At 39.7% G+C, this 19,814-nt stretch overlaps 1 protein-coding gene across 12 annotated transcripts in view; it reads right to left on the minus strand.

The window, feature by feature from the left end:
* tjp1a (tight junction protein 1a) overlaps positions 1-19,814 on the minus strand; it is a 108,575-nt gene that overhangs the window by 40,015 nt on the left and 48,746 nt on the right. Inside the window, exon 1 of one of the 12 annotated variants that reach the window (XM_053229320.1) lies at positions 19,021-19,533. The exons of 10 other annotated variants lie outside the window; for them this stretch is intronic. In XM_053229320.1, coding sequence (XP_053085295.1) covers positions 19,021-19,047 — 27 coding nt within the window. In that variant the 5' untranslated portion in view covers positions 19,048-19,533. Of the gene's footprint in view, positions 1-4,198; positions 4,223-19,020; positions 19,534-19,814 lie in introns of those variants that run through there. One more of the 12 variants, XM_053229322.1, reaches the window with a different exon arrangement.

Below are 19,814 nucleotides of genomic sequence, written 5' to 3' on the forward strand. Positions count from 1 at the left end.
TCTGTTTTTTAAGGAAAAGAAAGAAATGAGAAACAGGCATCTGGAGAAATCTGTGGTTCTGCACACACACACACACACACACACTCACACACAACCCTGAACAATGAGGCTCTTCATGCAGCCCGGCCGCTGAGTGTATTTATATGTTAAACTTTTTTTGTTCGGGCCGAACGGAGACCTGAGCTGAAAGCAGAATTCAGCGCTGGGGTCAAAGGTCAGCTGTGGGAGTCCCTTTTAAAACCCAGAACCTTGATCTTGCACTGAAGAGTCTCTGTGTTTCAGCGTGAGATTCTCAAACGACACTCAGGTGAAGCTTTCTGTTCGTAAACAGCCATGTCGCTTCAAGCTTGCTAAAGTATTCGTTACTGACACGGATTTGGATTTACACCACAGCGCTGCTGAATTCTGGATTCTGATTGGTCAGAAGGTGTTGATTAATGTTCTGTAACAGCAGCTCTGACAGCAGCGCAGATACAAATCACAGGTTGATATTAATATTAATGCACTCATTCTAATATGTTAATTTTTCCTACAATAACAGCTCATTCACAGGGACTGATTTAAAACTGTGTGTTTATTAAGCATTTGTGGAAGGAGTCTCCAGTGTCGGCGAGTTGTAACATTCAGATATTACGTTTCTGACATCTTCAGGATGGAGGAGCTTACGATTTGCAGTTTCGCTTAACATGACATGCTGCATTCTTTCCTCTTATTTATTTCAAGCACGAGAGAAAAAAAAAGTTTTGCTATAAAGTAAGTGATAACAGGAACTAACTTGGTTCATAGATGTTTCACAACATTACACGTTAACTATAAATGTATAAAAATAATAATAAAAATAAATAAAATAAGAACCTGTAATGGTATAAGAGAACCAAAAAGAGGCCTGTTGAGTATGTCTCGTTTTCCAGTGTGTGTAAATGACGTAACTGAATAAAAAAATGCCAGAAAAACAGAAAAGCATTTGTGCTCCATAGCCAGAAGTCCAAGAGAGCAAAACTGGCCATGCTCTCTTGATGGAACTCTCTCTCTCTGCCCTGTCAATCACAGCAACACTAGCCAATCGTGGCCATCTGTGGGGTCATGTATGCAGAAGAGGGCGGATAGCGCTTTTTGCTTCCATGTGTTACGCTGCTCTGTGATGGAGCTTGAGCAGCAGTTTGAAAAGATGAGGTTGTCTGGTTTCATGTATCTCAGAGGAAGCACGTTTTCCCCGATCGGCAGCTGTCATGTGACAGGGGAGAAACTTGTTGCCATGGTAACGTCAAAGTCGTTTACACGTAAATCTAATCACACTCCACAATGTTCGGTTTTATTTTTGTACGTCTGCTTTTAAATCTGTTTGGGACAATTAAAAGATTTTTTAATGGCGAATCGTTAGCAAGGGGAAAAATCAATATCGCACTAAGCCTAGTTTATCACGTCCATGCTGCTGCACAGAGACACACGCGTGTCCCAGAATAACTTCGACATGGAAAACTTTTTCCAGACTGTATTCACGCCACATGGAATTTGCTTCACAGAAAAGTGTTGCAGTGTGAAACAGTCGAGGTGTGTGTGTGTGTGTGTGTGTGTGTGTGTGTGTGTGTGTGAGAGAGTAAGTTATTAGTCTGGACGTTCAAGCCCGAGGGGAACATAAGGCAGCTGAGTGTGGATATTCTACCTGCAATGCCAATCAATTATTGATAATGCTAACGTAATCTTGCCAGACCCCAACACACACCCCTCCCACACACACACACACACACACACACACACACACACACACACACACACACACACTACTACAAAGATCGAAAGAAGCTCGATGGATAGCTGATGCAGCTTCAGTCCCAGAAATCTTTGATCCAGGTTCCTCTGGTGTTGAAAGGCTTGATGTTCTGAGCGCTGACCCTTCTCATTGTTTCTGCGAACAGGAAATGATTTAATATCCTCTCGCACACTGGAACAAACACTCACCGTGTTGTCTAGATTGAGGTTTGTAAAACCTTTTCAAGCCAGAATCTCCTTAACTGAAAAAATACATTGCACAGTCCCTCTTAGTATAGAAGGCTCATTATTTAAATGCATACAATAATATTTTGACTATTTATTAGTGTCTTGGAGTTTTTAGTTCATGAAATTTCCACTGAAAGCACAAGATCCACTAAATCCACTAGATCATGCGTTCTCACACGGACGCTGAAAACTTAAAATCGAAACCATGAAACATTTTACTGGGAGTTCGTCCACTGATTTCCTGCTACTAGATATTTAAAACGAGCTGGATGACTACAAATCTCCACAGCCACTATTTGTGTGTGTGTGTGTGTGTGTGTGTGTGTGTGTGTGCGCGCTGCAGCTGTTTGCTGCAGTTTGTCTATAAACTGCTGATTACTTGGGACAGGAAGCTGCCACAAGCGGTGACACAGCACAGAAAGGGTATTTCCTGTTTGCGAGGGATTTTTAAAAGAATAAAAACCAAAGAAGTCACAAGAACATTAAAGAAGTCTGAATTAAGCTACTTTAGCTGTTCTGATGAAGAAACAAAACTTAACTTTTGTACAAATAACAAATAAACAAATAAAAGTCTCTTATTATATATAGAGCTGTAAGAAAGAGTCTGAATGTGGGCAATATTTCAGAGACCAAGAAAGTAAGATAAAGGTAAAGTTCCACTATCTAATCCCGGGATACTTTAGAATTATTATTTTCTTATTTTCTGGAAATGTGGAATAAAGTGAATATATCCTAACACCATATTTGAAGACATTTACACGATACAACATGCATTAAGTTATTTAAACTTGCTATTTGAAAAGGGTGCTTGGACCCCACAGATCGCTTCTTGCAGTCCTGTCGACATTTACTGTTTGTATTTTTTTTTTTGTTAGGGTTGATTTTTATAAAATTTGCAACGCAAGTGATATTTGTGTGAAAGCTGTGTAAGTGGTGTTTTTAGCTACATATTTTTCCTTAAGTGCTTCAATTAAAAATCATTTTAAAGCTTAGGAGTTGTTAAGGTAAACAGTATCGGATGTGTATCGGTATCAGCTGATACTCAGGGTTTCAGTATCGGTGTCGGAGAAGAATTAGTGGCATCGTGCTGTCTCTACTGATTATTGCTTTAAACACTGTATATCTTGAAAATATGCTTTTTTGCTTGTATATCAAAACCTTCTGATTTCTGAAAGCTTTAATCTGAGTATCTGAAGTCCTGAAGGAAAAAAAAAAAACAAAAAAAAAAACAATTACAGCTGAGAAATAAGATCATTCATGAGGAGTGTGTTTACATTTAATTTACATTTACACTGATAATTCACACAACGCCCGATAAAGCTCATGAGAAAACACACAGGTTATCCTGATTTTAACAACGTGAGGGAGACAGACAGAGAGAGAGAGAGAGAGAGAGAGAGACAGACAGACAGACAAAGTGAGAGAGAGTAACAGAGAGAGAATATCAGTCAGAGAGAGACAGTTAGTCAGGGAAAGAGAGAGACAGGTAGCTATTCAGAGAGAGAGACAGATAGAGAGAATGTCAGTCAGAGAGAGAGAGACAGATATTCAGACAGAGACAGGTATTCAGAGAGAGACAGACAGCGAGAATGTCAGTTAGAGAGAGAAAGATAGTCAGAGAAACAGACAGTTTGAGAGTGAGAGACAGATAGTGTGAGAGAGAGAAAGATAAACAGTCAGAGACAAACAGATAGAGAGACACACAGACAGACTGACAGACAGAGAGAGAGACAGATACACAATCAGAAACCAACAGAGCGAGAGAGAAACAGACAGACAGAGACATACAGATAGTGAGAGAGAGAGAGAGAGAGAGAGAGAGTGTTATTGAACCTGGATGACTAGCTGATAATTCCCACAGTGGAGACAGCGGCACTCGGAAAGCGCAGCTTGTCCTGATGTCATGGAAGCGTGTGGTATCTCTGGGAGTTACATTGCTCACGAGTTACGTAACTCCTAACTTTCAACCATGTGATGTTTTAAAATACGCTTCATAACGTTTATTATAATCAACACGTCCACACTGTATATGGAAATGATTCTTTCTCTCTTTCTCGCAGCACTATGACATTTGATCAGATCAGCACGTGACCTTTTTTTTTTTTAATGACACAAGCGTGCGCTATAACGTGTTTTCCCCCCCACGTCTCTCACCGGATATGCAGTGAAAGAGTGATGAAGACGGAGTACATCTACTTACAGGTCAGTGAGGTAGATTACTCAGCACCGAGCGACGTCGGCTCTCCATACACATTTAATACATTCCATTCCGTTAAATCACGAGAGAGAGAGAGAGAGAGAGAGAGAGAGAGAGAGAGAGAGAGAGAGGGAAAGACAAGCATCCCGTACGGATCCGTCGTTAAAACGATGCCTGATGAGTCCGCATGTTTCCCGGGAAAAGAAGATGCATCTTGCAGATAAACTCAGAAGCAAAAACACACACACAGAGGAGAGGATATCCTGTCACACTTCAGCGCACACACGTACACACACACACACACACACACACACACAAGGCAACCTCGAGATTCCTAGCAGGTCCATAAAGATGGATTTGTGTGTGTGTGTGTGCGAGAAAAAGCTAGGAAGACAGTGTGTGTGTGTGCTATCTGTATCTGACAGCACGTCGCAGTCCAGTACTGCAACACACACACACACACACACACACACACACACTACTGCAACCCCTCCCCCAAACATGCGCGCACACACAGACACACACACCTGCAGCTCCAACTGCAGCTCAAACTGCAGCAATGCAGCCTGCATTTACTTTCTCACACACACACACACATACACATACACACACACACACACACACACACCCCTGAAGTTGCAACTGGGGCATTTTCACTACACCAAAAGGTAAGATCTGGTGAAAAACATTTTACGCATCCAACAGTGGAACAAATTTCTGAAAGACTTTCATAGTCCACATACGATTTCAAATTTGCATAATATTTGCATATTTGTTTCACTTTTAGATGCGGGAAAAAAAATCCACTTACAGCTTCAGGAAAACAAACAAACAAACAAAAAAGCCATACTGTATTTTTAGATTACTTTTTTTTGGAAGTATTTTTATTAATACATTCTCTTCTTAATCTACGTAGTTAGTTAATTAGTAATTAATTGTCCAACACACTCCGAGGTTCTACGCTGTCGTTATGTTATGTGCTATGTAGTGAGAGTGTGTGTGATATAACAAGCTTCTTATCGTGTCATCAAACTACAGCTGATTGCTAACTGTATTGCCCAGGGAAAAGAAGGGGGACAGTCAGAAGATGGAGTCAGAGAGAAATGGATAGTCAGAAAAACAGACACTCGGAAGGACAGACAGACAGACAGAGAGAGAGAGAGAGAGAGAGAGAGACAGTCAGAAAGAGAGACACACAGTCAGTCAGAGAGAGAGAGATTGGCAGAGAGACAGAGAGAGAGCAATAGTCAGAAAGAGAGAGACACGTAGAGAGAGAGTCAGTCAGCGCAAGAGATTGTCAGAGACAGAGAGAAAGACAGACAGAGAGAGCAATAGATTCTCTAAGTGAGAGAGAGACACACACACACACACACACGCACAGACTGAATATACTTACTTAAGAGAGAGACAGGTGGATAGATACTCAGAGAGACAGAGAGTGAGACAGAAAGAGAAAGAGACCCAGACAGAGAGACAGACAGACAGAGAGACAGACAGACAGAGTCTGTAGGGGTTTCAGACACTACAATCAACAAGACGAATCAATGACGCATCACACACATTCGTGATTTTCTACACAGATGTTACCTTTTGTTGGAAAAAGAAGTTGTTTGACTGCTGCTGCTTGTCATATTCAGTCTCGTAGCACAAGTATCACTGACCCTTCTCCAGATATTCAACACTTCCTGAGTCCGAAATGAAAAACGGATGCTTCTTGTATGTACTTTGTGATTACTGTTTTGTGTTTTCAAAATATTGAATTTTTGCTGTATCCCAATTCACCTACTTATATAACGCACCTCATTTTTGTGAAGAAAAAGTACACACTTTTCAACGTGTAGCAAAAGCAAGTTCTGGGACGGCGTCTGGGTCTGGATCTAAAGACAGCGTTACCTGCCTAGTTATCCACACGGTCACCGTAAACAAACTCCTCACTGCATTTCAGCTTTCTTCATTCATTATTCCATATATAATGTATACTATATAATTTAATTTACTATTCTCTCGATTTATTTTTCCACATTTCATTTACCTCACTAAAGTGTGTCCTTAAATTCAGCAAAGCAAACTGTCACAAAACTCCTCCTCCTTCGCGCAAGGAGTTGTGGGCAATATCAGCTGAAAAAGTGTCCATGGATCCGCACTTCGACAATGTACCAGAAATATTAGACCATCCAGGTACCTCTGGGATGCTCATTCCAGCATACTAATTCTAATTGGGACACACTAATTCTAATCTCGGGTACTATTTAGGACGAATAGTAGGCGAATTAGGATGCAGCATTTGGTTCTCCCCAAACTGAAATAAGAGCCAGCGCCTCTTCGACTGCTCGGACGCCGTGTTGTGAACGGAGCGTGACACAAACTTCCAGGTTTCATAGAAATAAAACCCGCTAGAAACTCAGTCCACCTGTGGGAATTTTATTTCTATCAGACTTCTAACTAACCTGATCCAAATAGGCCTTAAAACGATCAGATGACTACTGAGCTTGGTGAAAAGCAGTATGGAATTCAGTCTGTAATTTTCTCAGAGGAGGACTGGAAAGAAAACACCGTCATGGCAAATCCGGATGGAAATAAAGTCACACAGGAGCACCTGTAAAATAAGAAATGACCCCTGGACCTCATATAAATGTATAGTTTTCACACAAATTGTCTGAAACCTCAAAACTCAGTTTTGTCTGAAAACTGAGCAATAAAGCATAGACGTTAATCTGTCCTCGTGTCCTTCACCTTCAGCATCTACAAAGTCAATAAAAATCTCTTCAGCTACAAAAGCAGTGAACTTGTGTATGATTAGCAGCGTAGTCTGCACTCTGTTAGTGTCTGCGTTTACGTAAAAACACACCACCTCTCTCTCTCTCTCTCTCTCACACACACACACACACACACGCCACTTTATTTCGAGTGTGTGGTGGCAGGTCAGGGACAATAAGCAGATCCAGAGGCTACAGGAGCCTTAAATCAGCGCCACAGTGACCCAATGAGCAGCCAAAGCCTTATCTACACTGCTACTCCCATCCACACACACACACACACACACACACACACACACACACACACACACATTTCCAGAGGGCAGGAATGTGCTGATAAGCAGCTGAGGCCCTGAGTATGTTTTTTCTCTCTCTGATAACAGCCAAGCCACAGCCCTTGCTACTGAACACCATGCTTTCGACTATTTTAAAAATCTGACATCGTTTATATCATTTAGATACTTTACGATCTTAAAAATACCCATTTTACAGGATTCTAGGCTTTCAAAATAGGAGAGACAAGCAGTATGCTTGCTTTTAAATGGTTTAAGTTGAAAAACTGTTGCTAGGCAACTGGGAAAAATCCAGACAGAGTAACACTTTAGCTAGCTAGCTACCATATAGCTAGTAAAGTCACCCCGAAACGGCTTGAAGGTTGTGATTTGATTCCGTATATCCTTTTGAAACAGGAAGTCTGTGTAAAAGCAAGTGTGTCATGAAGTACTTGATTGATACACACAATAGCCAATAGCGTTCGAGATACAAAACTTCCCACCCCCACTCAATCTACACAAACATGACAGGAATGAAGGATTTCTAACCGTCGCCTCCATGGCGTTATCGCAGATTTCACAGTAGGGCCGAGGTCACTGATGGTGACGAACAACTGCAGGATCATCACAAGTCACCACTCACACACACACACACACACACACACACACACACACACACACACACACACTTAGTGGCAATTTAGCACACCTACTACACCTAGCTGCATGTTTTTAGACAGTGGGAGGAAACCGGAGAACCAGGAGGAAACCAGCACGGACACAGGGAGAATGTGTAAAACTCCAGACATACAGTAACCCAAGCTCAAGTTTGAACCCAGGGCCGCAGGAACGTCTCCAAAACTATTACTCTGTAATTTTTTTGTGCATATATCCTCGTACTGGTGTTCATAACACTAACAGAGATGGACAAAAAACCTCTGAAACACCTGTTTTGAATTCAGGAACACTTCAAATCTTTCATAAAAGCAAAAGGTGCAACACTGATGGAAAGGAAACACAAGTCTTTGGAATATCAACCTTTTCCCCATACGTGCTAATAAAATACAAAGAAGAACTAAAATTACACACTGCTTTACTACACTGAGAAACACGACCGTTTCGCCTCAAGCTGTAAATACCAGAGTGAGCCGTTGACACGAAACTTTCTCATAAACGTGCTGAACACAGAATATCAAGCAACAGGAGAATTCCTCATGTATTAATATCACGATCACACAAGCCTGTCTGAACCACAGAATTCCATTCCCGGAATTATAACACCACTGTGACTGGAATGTCACGAAAGTGAGATTTCGTTTTTATTCCTCACACAAACTTCGTGCAGACCCTGAGGAGCCGTACGGACAGGAGAGATTTTTCCAAAGTAAATTTAAATGTTTAATTATATAGCGCTATCCGTATTAAGGCGTGTTAATATTTTTACCTGTATGGCCAGATAAATAACTATTGTCATACACAAGCTGTAAAAATAAAGCTATGAAAGAATTCCCATGTTGGAATTCCTTAGAAGCATGATGAGAAAACACACACACACACACACACACACACACACAGTAAACCACAATAGTATTTAACTGTACAACAATGAGGCCTTTCAGCAGGAGGTCCTGGTGTGGGAAGGGGTGTGTGTTTGTGTGAAAGACAGTGAGAAAAAGAGATAGAGAGAGAAAAAAGTTAGAGAGAGAGAGAGAGTGACAAAAACAAAACAAAAAAAAAAAAACAGAGAGAGAGAGACTGAGAGTGAGGTCCTACTCTAAAGCCTGATTCATGCTTCCCAAAATTATGCTCTTCCAAAATAAATTCAAGGACCCTGTGATGAAGGGAAACACTTCCAGGACTGGAAAACTCGTCCGTCTCCCCTTCCACCCGTTAGTGAATCATCACATGACTCGGCTGAAAGGAATTCCCGAGCTTTCACACGCTGCCGAGGTTTACAATGGGACGTGCGATTAATGAGGCGTTACTACAAGCTGCAGAATTCCAGCACTAAAACATCATCTAATGACCACACACACACACACACACACACACACACACAATTCCAGCAGCCCGGCCAACACTAATAAAGTTAATGTTTAGGCTAAAGAGTAACATATGAATAATTCATAAGGCCAGGTACTACACGCCTTAAAGACCTTTTTATTTATATTCATTTATATATTTACACATATATATATCTATATCTATCTATCTATCTATCTATATATATATATATATATATATATATATATATATATATATATATATATATATTTACTTAATATATATTATTTATTTTATTTATATTCAAATGAAGCACAACGAGTAGAGGTGTGAAACATTTTAAAAATTAATTGTATTAAACTTTCTGTATAAAATGCATTACAATATGTAAATGAGGAAACTAATGAAATAATTGTCTGTTTGCATTTCAACAAGAAGCAGGACTTACTTCTGTTTGAGTAACAATTTATTAACTTTTACATAACAGTTTATTAAAATATTTATAAATATTTCGTAACGTTTAAAACGCTATTCACATACGGGTATATTAAATACACAAATTTCTATCTATTTATGGATAAATAGTCAGATAAAGATAAAACGTCACTATGCTGACACCGGCAGTGATGTTCACGCGTGCGAGTGACAAAGCGTCAGGTGATCGTTCGTTTTTTTCGCTTGTTTCAGCAACAGCAACTAGCAGCAGTGAAATATCTGTATGGAGATTTTTCCAATTTTATGCAAATTAGATATGACAGGACAGTAACAAATCCGAACAATTAGCTAAAATGGTTCCTCGGACCAATCTGATGGCGCGTGTGGTACGACGTTTTCTTCACCTTCACACTAACTTCAGTTCCTGAGATTAGCTCCTATTTACTGTTTGTAGCGCAAAAATGTAACCGTGGTTTCAACCTATCCGCTCATATACGACCGCTCCTTAAACAAGTATAGCGACATTATGAAAAAAAAATAAAGCTTGGAAGAAAGTAGCAGAGATCGTTAGTGTCTCTGCAGGGTGTTTGTAGCTAGTACAGCTAGCTTGCACTGCTAACCTGTTAGCGACAGCAACAGGAGCAACAACTAGCATTAACACATAGCTAATCTTTATGCAAATGAGCAGAGAAAGTAGACAAAGTTTTGTGAAATATTAACCATGGTTTTTGGTTCTGCATATATTCGCACCTACTCGGAGATTCTAAGAACGATGCCAAGACTGAAGATTTACGTGAATTTAATTACGATATGTACAACCGCACTGTTTTTCTGGCCGTTCTGTTTCAGTACATTAAACTGTTTAAGTGCGTCACGTAGGGATCAGAAATCATGAAATGTTTAGCTTTACTTTCAATGCAAGGTTTCCTGAAAAAACTTCAGCTTTATGTTCATTCTGCACTTAGGTGCCCCAGAATTGTATTTTTAACAAGACAATGTCCGATTTGTAATCAAACACATCGTATTATTTACGTTCTGCAGCTACCTTGCCGCTATCAGTGAAACCATGGCAACTGCCAGTCAACTAAATATAGGACACGCCCCCAAAAGCAAGCAGCATTGAGACATTTGAGGCAAAAAAATGGGTGCTGACGTGAGCACAGAGCGAGATTTTCTACACAGCGCGTGCAACTATGAAAGGTCAGATTCTTTGAGGAAATGGGTACTCAACATAACGTCAGTAAGCAATAAAAAAAATAAAAAAAAAGAAAAATCACAGGACATGATAAATCTTTCAGCACAAATCATTACAGCATCTAAGGAAATGTTTATTCATGGACTACAAAGATTTCCTCAGAAATATTACTCATGAACACAGAGAAACAGCTACAGAAATTCTACCTGGAAAATAATAATTAAAAAAAAAAGCAAAAAACAAACAAACAAACAAACAAAAATACCCTGCTGTTTTATAGAAACATATTCTATTCACGTAAAAGACACTCAAGAGGACAATTACGCAACAGCGTGACGATCCATAGTCGAGGCTAAATAAACAGATGGCTGAATTGATGAATAGATAAACGGATGAATACTTTATGGATCCAGTTCAGAAATCTGCCTTGTTACAGCAGATAAACCAAACACACCACGAACGAAGAGCAGAAACCAGCTGAGACCCGTAAATACAGACAGGCAAATACAAGAGAACGCACCTCTATCCCAAAACACACACACACACACACACACACACACACACACTCACCACTGCTGCTGATTACCATCATTATCACATACAGAAATAACACACCAACACCACTGAGCCTGACCTAACAATACCATCCTGCCAGTAATCACTATCATTATCTCACCACGCACCAAATACGTTAATAACACACCATTATTAACCGTAACCGTAAACACACAAACGACGGTAATGACACGCTGGACTGGCACTCTGGAGTCACTTCAGACTGTCTAGATATGAGTTAAATAATGTCTGTGTGGGGTCTGTAATCTTCTCCAGCTCATCTCAGGTCTGTATTTACACTGTCACTGTGCTTATCGTTCTCTAACCTCTCTAACGTAAACAGTCGGCTGTGACAGCACTGAGAGTAGTCGTAATCATTGTTAATAAAGGCTCAATACCAATGTCCAAGCTTAGACACAATTACTGATGGAAATCAAAATGGACTACAAACTGTGCTCTAGAGAAGAGACTACAGCATCTTTCTTACAAGAAGTAACCTGATAAAACTTCCTAAACAGTAAACTCAGCACGAGGAGTTCGTGAACTAGGAAGAGCGTGAAAAAATGTCTACAGACAGCGCTAGGTGAGAGAAAACAACTCTTCCCCAGTACGTTGTTCTTGACGTTCGGCCGCTATGACTGAACGCAAACGAGAGATTCAGACGCAATGACAACAAAAACTTTTCTACTTCCAGCTATAAGGAACAGTTTTTCTGAAATGAAACAACCCTACGTGATCTGACCCAGCTAATGCTGCTAGCTTCGTTTGAAATCAACTTGCAAGCTGAGCAGCTCAAGTGTATGAACGCACAATTCATGGCAAAATAAACCGGTGAAACAAACAGAGCTAAATAAAATGTTCTGTAACATCCCTGACTGATTAATACCTTAGAAGTCATTTCAGCATTGGTATCAAAAAGTACCAAAAAAAAAAAGTACTCAGAAGTACTCAGGCAAGAACTCAAAACTGTATTTCAACTGCATCCAATCCAGAGAGAACAAAGGCACTGAGATATGAATCTAACGCTTAAGATATTAAGCAAGACGTCAGTCAATGTTCTGGCTACTTGTTGTGGTGTTCTGTCCTCACATTGCACTTATTCGAATATGGCTAGAGTCTATTTTCTCTCGATATGTTTAACAATGAGGTAACTGTGTGCACCAAACAGAAGAGTTAGGACACCTTTATTTTTCCCCAGATGTATCAGCGTTTCCTCATACCTGCATAATTCTGATAAAAAGAGATTGTGCATGCTAATTAATTAGTAAAAGACTTTCTACCGTCAACCAGTTCACGACTTGAATGATGTGTTTAGTGCAGGAGATGGTGGGATTTGGAACAAGTAGCTTCAGTTAGCTATAGTTACAGCATCGAGAAGCATCACAATACCGTGAAGCACAGTACAGTTAAATGTAACTACGCACCATTTTTGTTTTCTAAAAGTCAATACCTATTTACTTGCTAGACAACTATATACATTTTGAAAAAAAAAAGTCACAAAACCGTCTTGTCAAACCCCACAGTTGCGTTTAAAATCTGCTCTGAAAAGATGACAGCAGGCGAAAGGTCCAATCCCTGATGAAGCTCTACTCAGTTTTGGCAGGAAATGCTCAAAAACTCCGCACACTGATAAACAAATCTGACTGTTCAAAACTTTCGGTACCAACCTGGACCTACTATTAAAACTTTTTTTTTTTATTTTGTGAAAGCAGGGGTGCAGTCAATCATCAGTTGTGAAGATTATCCGGGGAGTTGCGAAGAACGACCGGGTAACAAGTGATTGTCTACACCTTCTCTTCTTGCCAGATCCAAGAGAGTCTCACTGATTGTCTACACCTTCTCTTCTTGCCAGATCCAAGAGAGTCTCACTGAGCTGAGCATAGCTGCCCTGACCTGAGCTTATCTGAGTGGAGAATGAGCCAAACAGTTGGAGGCTGTGTCTGATTTGGTTTAATTTTCTGATGAAAGGTGCAGTGCCAATAAATAAACAGTTTCACTTTCTCCATTGCCTGCCTCCTGTGTCCTCCTCCTCCATTCCATCGACCAGCATTATAACACATTTGTTCCTGTCTAAAAGTAGGGCTGCAGGACTCGAGTCCAATCTCAGGACGTTTTCTTTATTGACTTGGACTTGTCTCAGATTTATTGGGATTTGTATTTGGACTTGTCTCAGTCTTGGGCTTTGGTCTCGCTAAGTATGGCCTTGGTCTCGACTGAGAGTTTGTAAATAAAAAAAAAGATAATTTGTTCGTATTGTCTTTTGTTTTCGCGTGCACAAAGTTTGCTAAGCAGTAATTCCTTTTAGAAAACAGCTTAATCACTGATGCAACGTAGGAAGCCAACTAGCTGAAGTAAACGCCTGGTCTCTAAAAGGATCTGATGATTTTTTTTGTCTCAATCTTGATTTGTTCTCACTTTATTCGGTCTTGACCCCCTTAAGACATGTTCTTGCCTCGATTTCAGCTAGTCCTGGTCTTGGATTTGAAAATGGCGGTCTTGACTATAGCTAGCCAGCGATCTGACTGCATTCCCTGGTCACTTTCGAATGCTGTGTTTGACTCGAGGTCGCAAGATGTAATTCCAAACCTCCTACCAGTAAAATCCAAAGACAACAGCCCCTCGACTTGAAATTTCTACGAGTTCGTTCCCCGTTAACAGAGTGATACCAAATCATCATGGACGCTCACAGTATCAGAAGTACATAAAGTAGCACTTCATACCTTTTAATGAGTTATACTGTATATACACAAGTATTTGCTTTAGATCAATCAACATACAGACATATTGAATTGTCAAATCTATGAAACTGACTATACAGTTCACTGTTTGAGGAGAAAAATATACATCACTCATCACAGTTAGCTGGCTAGATTGTTGCTAACAAAAGACGAACATGGGGGTGTCCAATTACACTTTTTTCACCGAGGTCAAACAATGACATCATTCGGAACTGCAAATCTCCTCTAAAGGGGCAAGTCAGATGCAACATAAGAAGGCATTGGGTCACAACACAGCTTCCACAGTTGAGACGCTCTAGAAACTCCACTGCATAGGGCCAGTTGTGGAGCTGCACCGTAAGGCCCATCACCCCAGAGCAGACTATGCCCTCTGCTCACCATGGGAACCGTTGGAGTGTCCTTGGCACAGGGGCACTCGAGCTGCTTTTCTGGATCATTTCTACTCTTTACAAAGGCACCTCAGAGACAGACGAGACAGGACAGGACAAAAGCAGTCTATACATATTTACATAAATAAAAACATGTGTGACGCTGAGAGAAACCTCTCATAAGCACAAAAGCCTAAAAATTATTCCCTCACCCCTCCTCTCTCATCATGAATACGAGCGCTCCGGACCTATTTAGAGTGTAAATACATACATTTGCTCGCTTTTGTGTTCCGTACAAAGGGAGGAAGGGAGGAGGACAACACTGAATACACTCCTCCATATTAAACAGATTCATTTTTATGCAGGTCGCAGCACTAAATTAATCTACTTGCTGCTTTTTTCCCCCCTTATTTCTTCAAAGCACTGCTAACAAATATGACCACGACTCCAACATTACAGGTGTTTGTTCTGCGGTGTTTACTTACATGTACTTTTCCTTTTCCCGAGAAAAACACACACAAACACAATCGCTTCCTTTACAGCAGGATGCAGGATGCTTTAGTTCTTTTTTGTTTTTAAAAAAAAAAAAAAAAAAGAGAGAGAGAGAGAGAGAGAGAGAGAGAGGGGACACATTAGGAGGATTATTTTCCCTGAAATGATCTATCTCTAAAATTAACCTCATTTCATCCTGAATATTTAAAAAGAAAAAAAAAAACCCAAAGTGAAAGATCCTTCCGAGTTAGGTCGTGGATTCTGCCTCTATCTGTTCTACCTATTTTTGGGAGAGATTCTGTGGATGTCTGTGTGTGACTGATAAGAGAGGTCTGCGAGCGAGATGTGTGGAATGTGGAGATAAAGTGCCTGAGTACCTGATCATTAGGGGTGGGGTGATATGACAAATATCATGATCATGACATTTCCAGACATTTCTATGAAACATAATATACACGTACAGGTTTGCTAATAAACTGTCAGCAAAACAGTAGCTTTATATTTAAAATTAAACCTTTACAAAACAGTTCATCATTTATTTTTGTACACAGTAAATAAAATTAACACTTTTAAAGAAAATTAAACAATTAAACATTAACTTTTAAAGAAAATTAAACATTTTACAAATTTCAAGGTTCAGACAGTAGAAAAAGCTCTATAATTTTTTTTTTTAATGTTAATGTATACAAAGATACCACAATACCAACAATATCTCAGAAAAGTGTATTGTGAGATAATTTATCACAAGATCAATATTATATAGGCTAGTTTGGAGACCCACGATTTTTTAGGAACAATACGCACATTTACTAACCTCCAACACTACTACAGCTACGTTTTGCTAGCAGATGTTTCTGAACGATGACGTTCAACATTCAAAATGTGAAATCACTGATGTGGTGTTATGAAGTTTTCTGTAAGGAGACGTTTGTTTTACATTAATGGTTGGAGCCTCCAGTGTTAGGGCTTTATAACAGTCAGAGGTAAAGCTGTAGCTTTAAGTTTCCTGACAGGGGAAAATTCTTTAGGACTTTCCAGTTTCTTGGTAACGTTACATGCTGCATTTTTCTTTTCATCTTATTAACTTCAAGGGTAAAAAAAAAAAAAAAAAAAAAAAGAGAGGCTGGTGAGGGAACGACTGGTAATCTAGTGCAGCTGCTTTAATGGAAGTGAGAGCAGTTCTGCAATGATAAATGTAACTATAAACAGAATAAAAAGTGTGACTTGGCGTAACGTAAAAAAACTTGCTGTGGTCTAAGAGGAATAAAACACTTCAGGACATCAAATGTTTGATCTTTATCGCAATATCCAACAACTTTTTCTGTTTGTTTGTTTTTTTTGGTCCGCATTGTGCAGCTGTAGAGTAGCGTTTGTGAATGTGATCGGATAAAAATGGATAAATCGATAATGAGTCCCCAACACACCTGTAATGAATCAGACCGCACTTACAGCCTAAAATGAAGATTACGAAAGGATTTCAGCGTTACTGATTTTTTTCAGTGTCTAAACAATATCCTATGCAACATGAATATTATTTAATATCCCACTAAAGGATCCAAAGTTTGTCTCGACCGATTCAAGGAAGCTCATCACGTCGTTAAAGAGTTGCGAAGCACATTTGTTGCTCAGATCCGAGTTAAAGCCGAGGGAGGCGTGGCTCGTGCATTGAGACCCGTAACACCGTCAGTAATGAATCTGTGATTCCTGAATGACCTACTGAGCGGCTCTCAATGCAGGATTTAACCCTTTACAGCTCATTTCTATACGTCCTAATGAACATGCGATCACGCATGAAGAACCTGCACATTTTAAACGTCAAAACAATGACAAAAGACGCAGGACAACTCGTTAAAGTGTTGGCTCATAGTTTTGTTTTTTTTTTCCCCCCATTCAGCTAGTTGGATGCACCGAGGTCTTCATAAAAATCACGTCAATTGATCATGGACAAATTTTTCCTAATCCTACACACTACCAGTGTAACGATCAGATGGTTTTAGATCAATTTAAAAGACAACGACTGAAATGAATCGTGACAACAATCATAAATCGATTAATAACGAAAAAGAACAAACAACTGATGTGTAAATAATTTAACAGGCTAGCAAGATGATTGCCCATAACTCTGATAGTTTTAACACAACCATTCTCTACGTCATCTAAGTACACTCACTAACGATCTCTGCTACTTCCTTCCAAACTTTAGTTTTCTTGTACTGTCCTTACACATGTGTAATGTGATGTTGTACAGGTCATTTAAAAAAAACAACAACAACAACAACAACAATCTGTTACACATGAGCAAAAGCTCTCGTTTGGGTCAGGTCAGCCATAAATAAGCACACACAGCTTCTGAACAGACAACCAATTATTATCGCTGTTATAATAATAATAATAATTATTATTATTATTATTATTATTATCGATGTAACTGCAGTGTACTTAAGTAGTAAAGTTGCAGTAATAAATATTATAACCTTGAGACCAGTTCATCTAATAATCCCAGGTTGAATTTGTGTGTGTGTGTGTGTGTGTATAAGCACCTCACTTAATAGTAATAATAATAATAATAATAATAATAATAATAATAATAATGCAGAGTACTTAAGCAATCAGTGCAGGCTCGTAGTAATAAAACCAAATAAAACCAATTGAAACCAACCAAAACCATAAAACTCAGTTTTATTTAATGATCCTGGATTGAATTTGCAGGTGTGTGTGAACGCGCCTCACATAACAACAACAACAACGACAACAACAACAATAATAACAACAACAACAGTGTAATACAGAGCACTTAAGCAATTAATACAAAGTTATAGCAATAAATGAAACCAACCAAAACCCTGAAACTCAGTTCTATCTAATAATCTCAGGTTGAAATTGCGGGTGTGTGTGAACGCACCTCAGCAGTGTTTCATCATCGCCAGTGTTTTGCTTGAACAGGACAAACTGACTAAACCTGAAGAGCTGAGTTTTACACTGCTCAAATTCTTCCACTGCTCTCCCCACACACACACACACACACACACACACACACACACACACACACACACAAACCTCACCTCCTCCTGGCCTGGTTTATAAACTCCGGATAAAAAAAAAAATCTAATAAATAAATAAATAAAGTAAAATTAAAATAAGAAAGGGGGGGGGGGATGCGCGCTCGCGCGTGCTCGCTGAACACACAACCTGACGCGTGAACGCGCAGCCGTGCACGCGCACCCTTAATGCCATCTAAACAGTGCGTCGAAAGAGAAACAATGCATTTAATCGAAATATATATATATATATATACATATATATAAAACACCAATTCTGTCGGAGAACCGTGAGTTTATAAAGCACTCTCTAATCGAGAGTTTAGTTTTCAATTTGACAAAAAAAATTTAAAAAATCAAAGGAAATCTTAAGTTATGTTGCATTTCCTACGCGTTAAATTAGCATGTTTACAGTGCAGACAACTTAGCACAAACTCAGGCAAAAATAACAGTGACAAAGTGTCTCTCACACACACACACACATCCTTTTCCGTTTAGCAGGCACAAATGAAGTCTGAACGACCTCCAGGGTTAAAATGTAATCTCTGTTTTCACTCCAGTTACAAGCTTTAATGCAGCATCATTAAGCAGTGCCACTTTGTTCACCTGTAGCCCAGAGCTACAAAAATGTAACACTGACAAGTTTAACCTGTATTCAAGACTTTTACTCACTCACACACACACACACACACACAGGTTCTCCATTCACCTTTCCTGGTGTCCAAAAGTCTCAAAAAACCTCGAAATATTCCAGAAAGTTCCTCGACAAAACATCAACATCAACATAAACAACACCACTGTTTATATACAAATAAACAAACAATGAGCTCAAGTCCAACTTCAGCCAGATGTGTGTCCATGTCAAGCTTAAAAACAAGCACTTTCTCGGCTGAAATCGTAGGATTTTTCCATCAAATCAACAAAACACCGACCGACAGGTTCATGTAGACATACTGCAAATTTGTTTCCTACCTTATTAGAAGCAGCTTTGGCCGACATTTTGATCCCTTCCTCCCTCCCAGTAAAATATCACTGATAGAAAGCCAGTGATGGCTCGAAAACTTCCTCCTCCAGTTTCCTGTGTCCTGTGTCCTGCCCAGCAGCCCTCAGCTCCGGGCAAACTCGTCTTTACTTCTCTGCCCCTTCCCTGGACATGTTAGCGAAACCGGAAATAAATCAATAAATAAAAGACGAGTCTAAAGTTCAGCATCAGGGGCGGCGCGTTTCGATAAACACACAAACTTCTGCACTGCTTAAAGCTAATGCTCTATTGTTAATTCCCCTACAGGAAAACCAACACCAAAAACAAACAAGCGGGGAAATAAATTACAACTCGACGATGTTTAGATGTTTTAGGAGGCGCAGGAGTGGTGTGTTTCTCTCCTGAGACTTTCTACACCTCTGTCTTTCTCGCTTTCTCTCCCTCCGTCCTCCTCCTCGCTCCCTCACCTTCTCCGAGCAACAGCCATGACATGTCTGCCTGCCTGGAATGGACCATTCCATTTCACCCGGAGCGGAGGGGGGAAATTGGAAATCAGAGCCGCCCTAATCTCTATTTAAACCAATCCCGAAGTTGATATGCTGATTATCAATATTATACGCACGCTCTTTACTTCTTATTTGTTTCATAATTATTTTGTAAAGATAGATTTTTCTTTAGAAATGATCACCCAGGTAAAAAATCCACCCCCCTTTCCTGTAAGTCCTGTGGAAATGATCAACACAGGGACGGATGGGATGGAGAACGATGGGAAGAACGAGTTATT

The sequence above is a fragment of the Pangasianodon hypophthalmus genome, chromosome 25 (genome assembly GCF_027358585.1).
Source record: "Pangasianodon hypophthalmus isolate fPanHyp1 chromosome 25, fPanHyp1.pri, whole genome shotgun sequence".
In the NCBI taxonomy this organism is placed as follows: Eukaryota; Metazoa; Chordata; class Actinopteri; order Siluriformes; family Pangasiidae; genus Pangasianodon; species Pangasianodon hypophthalmus.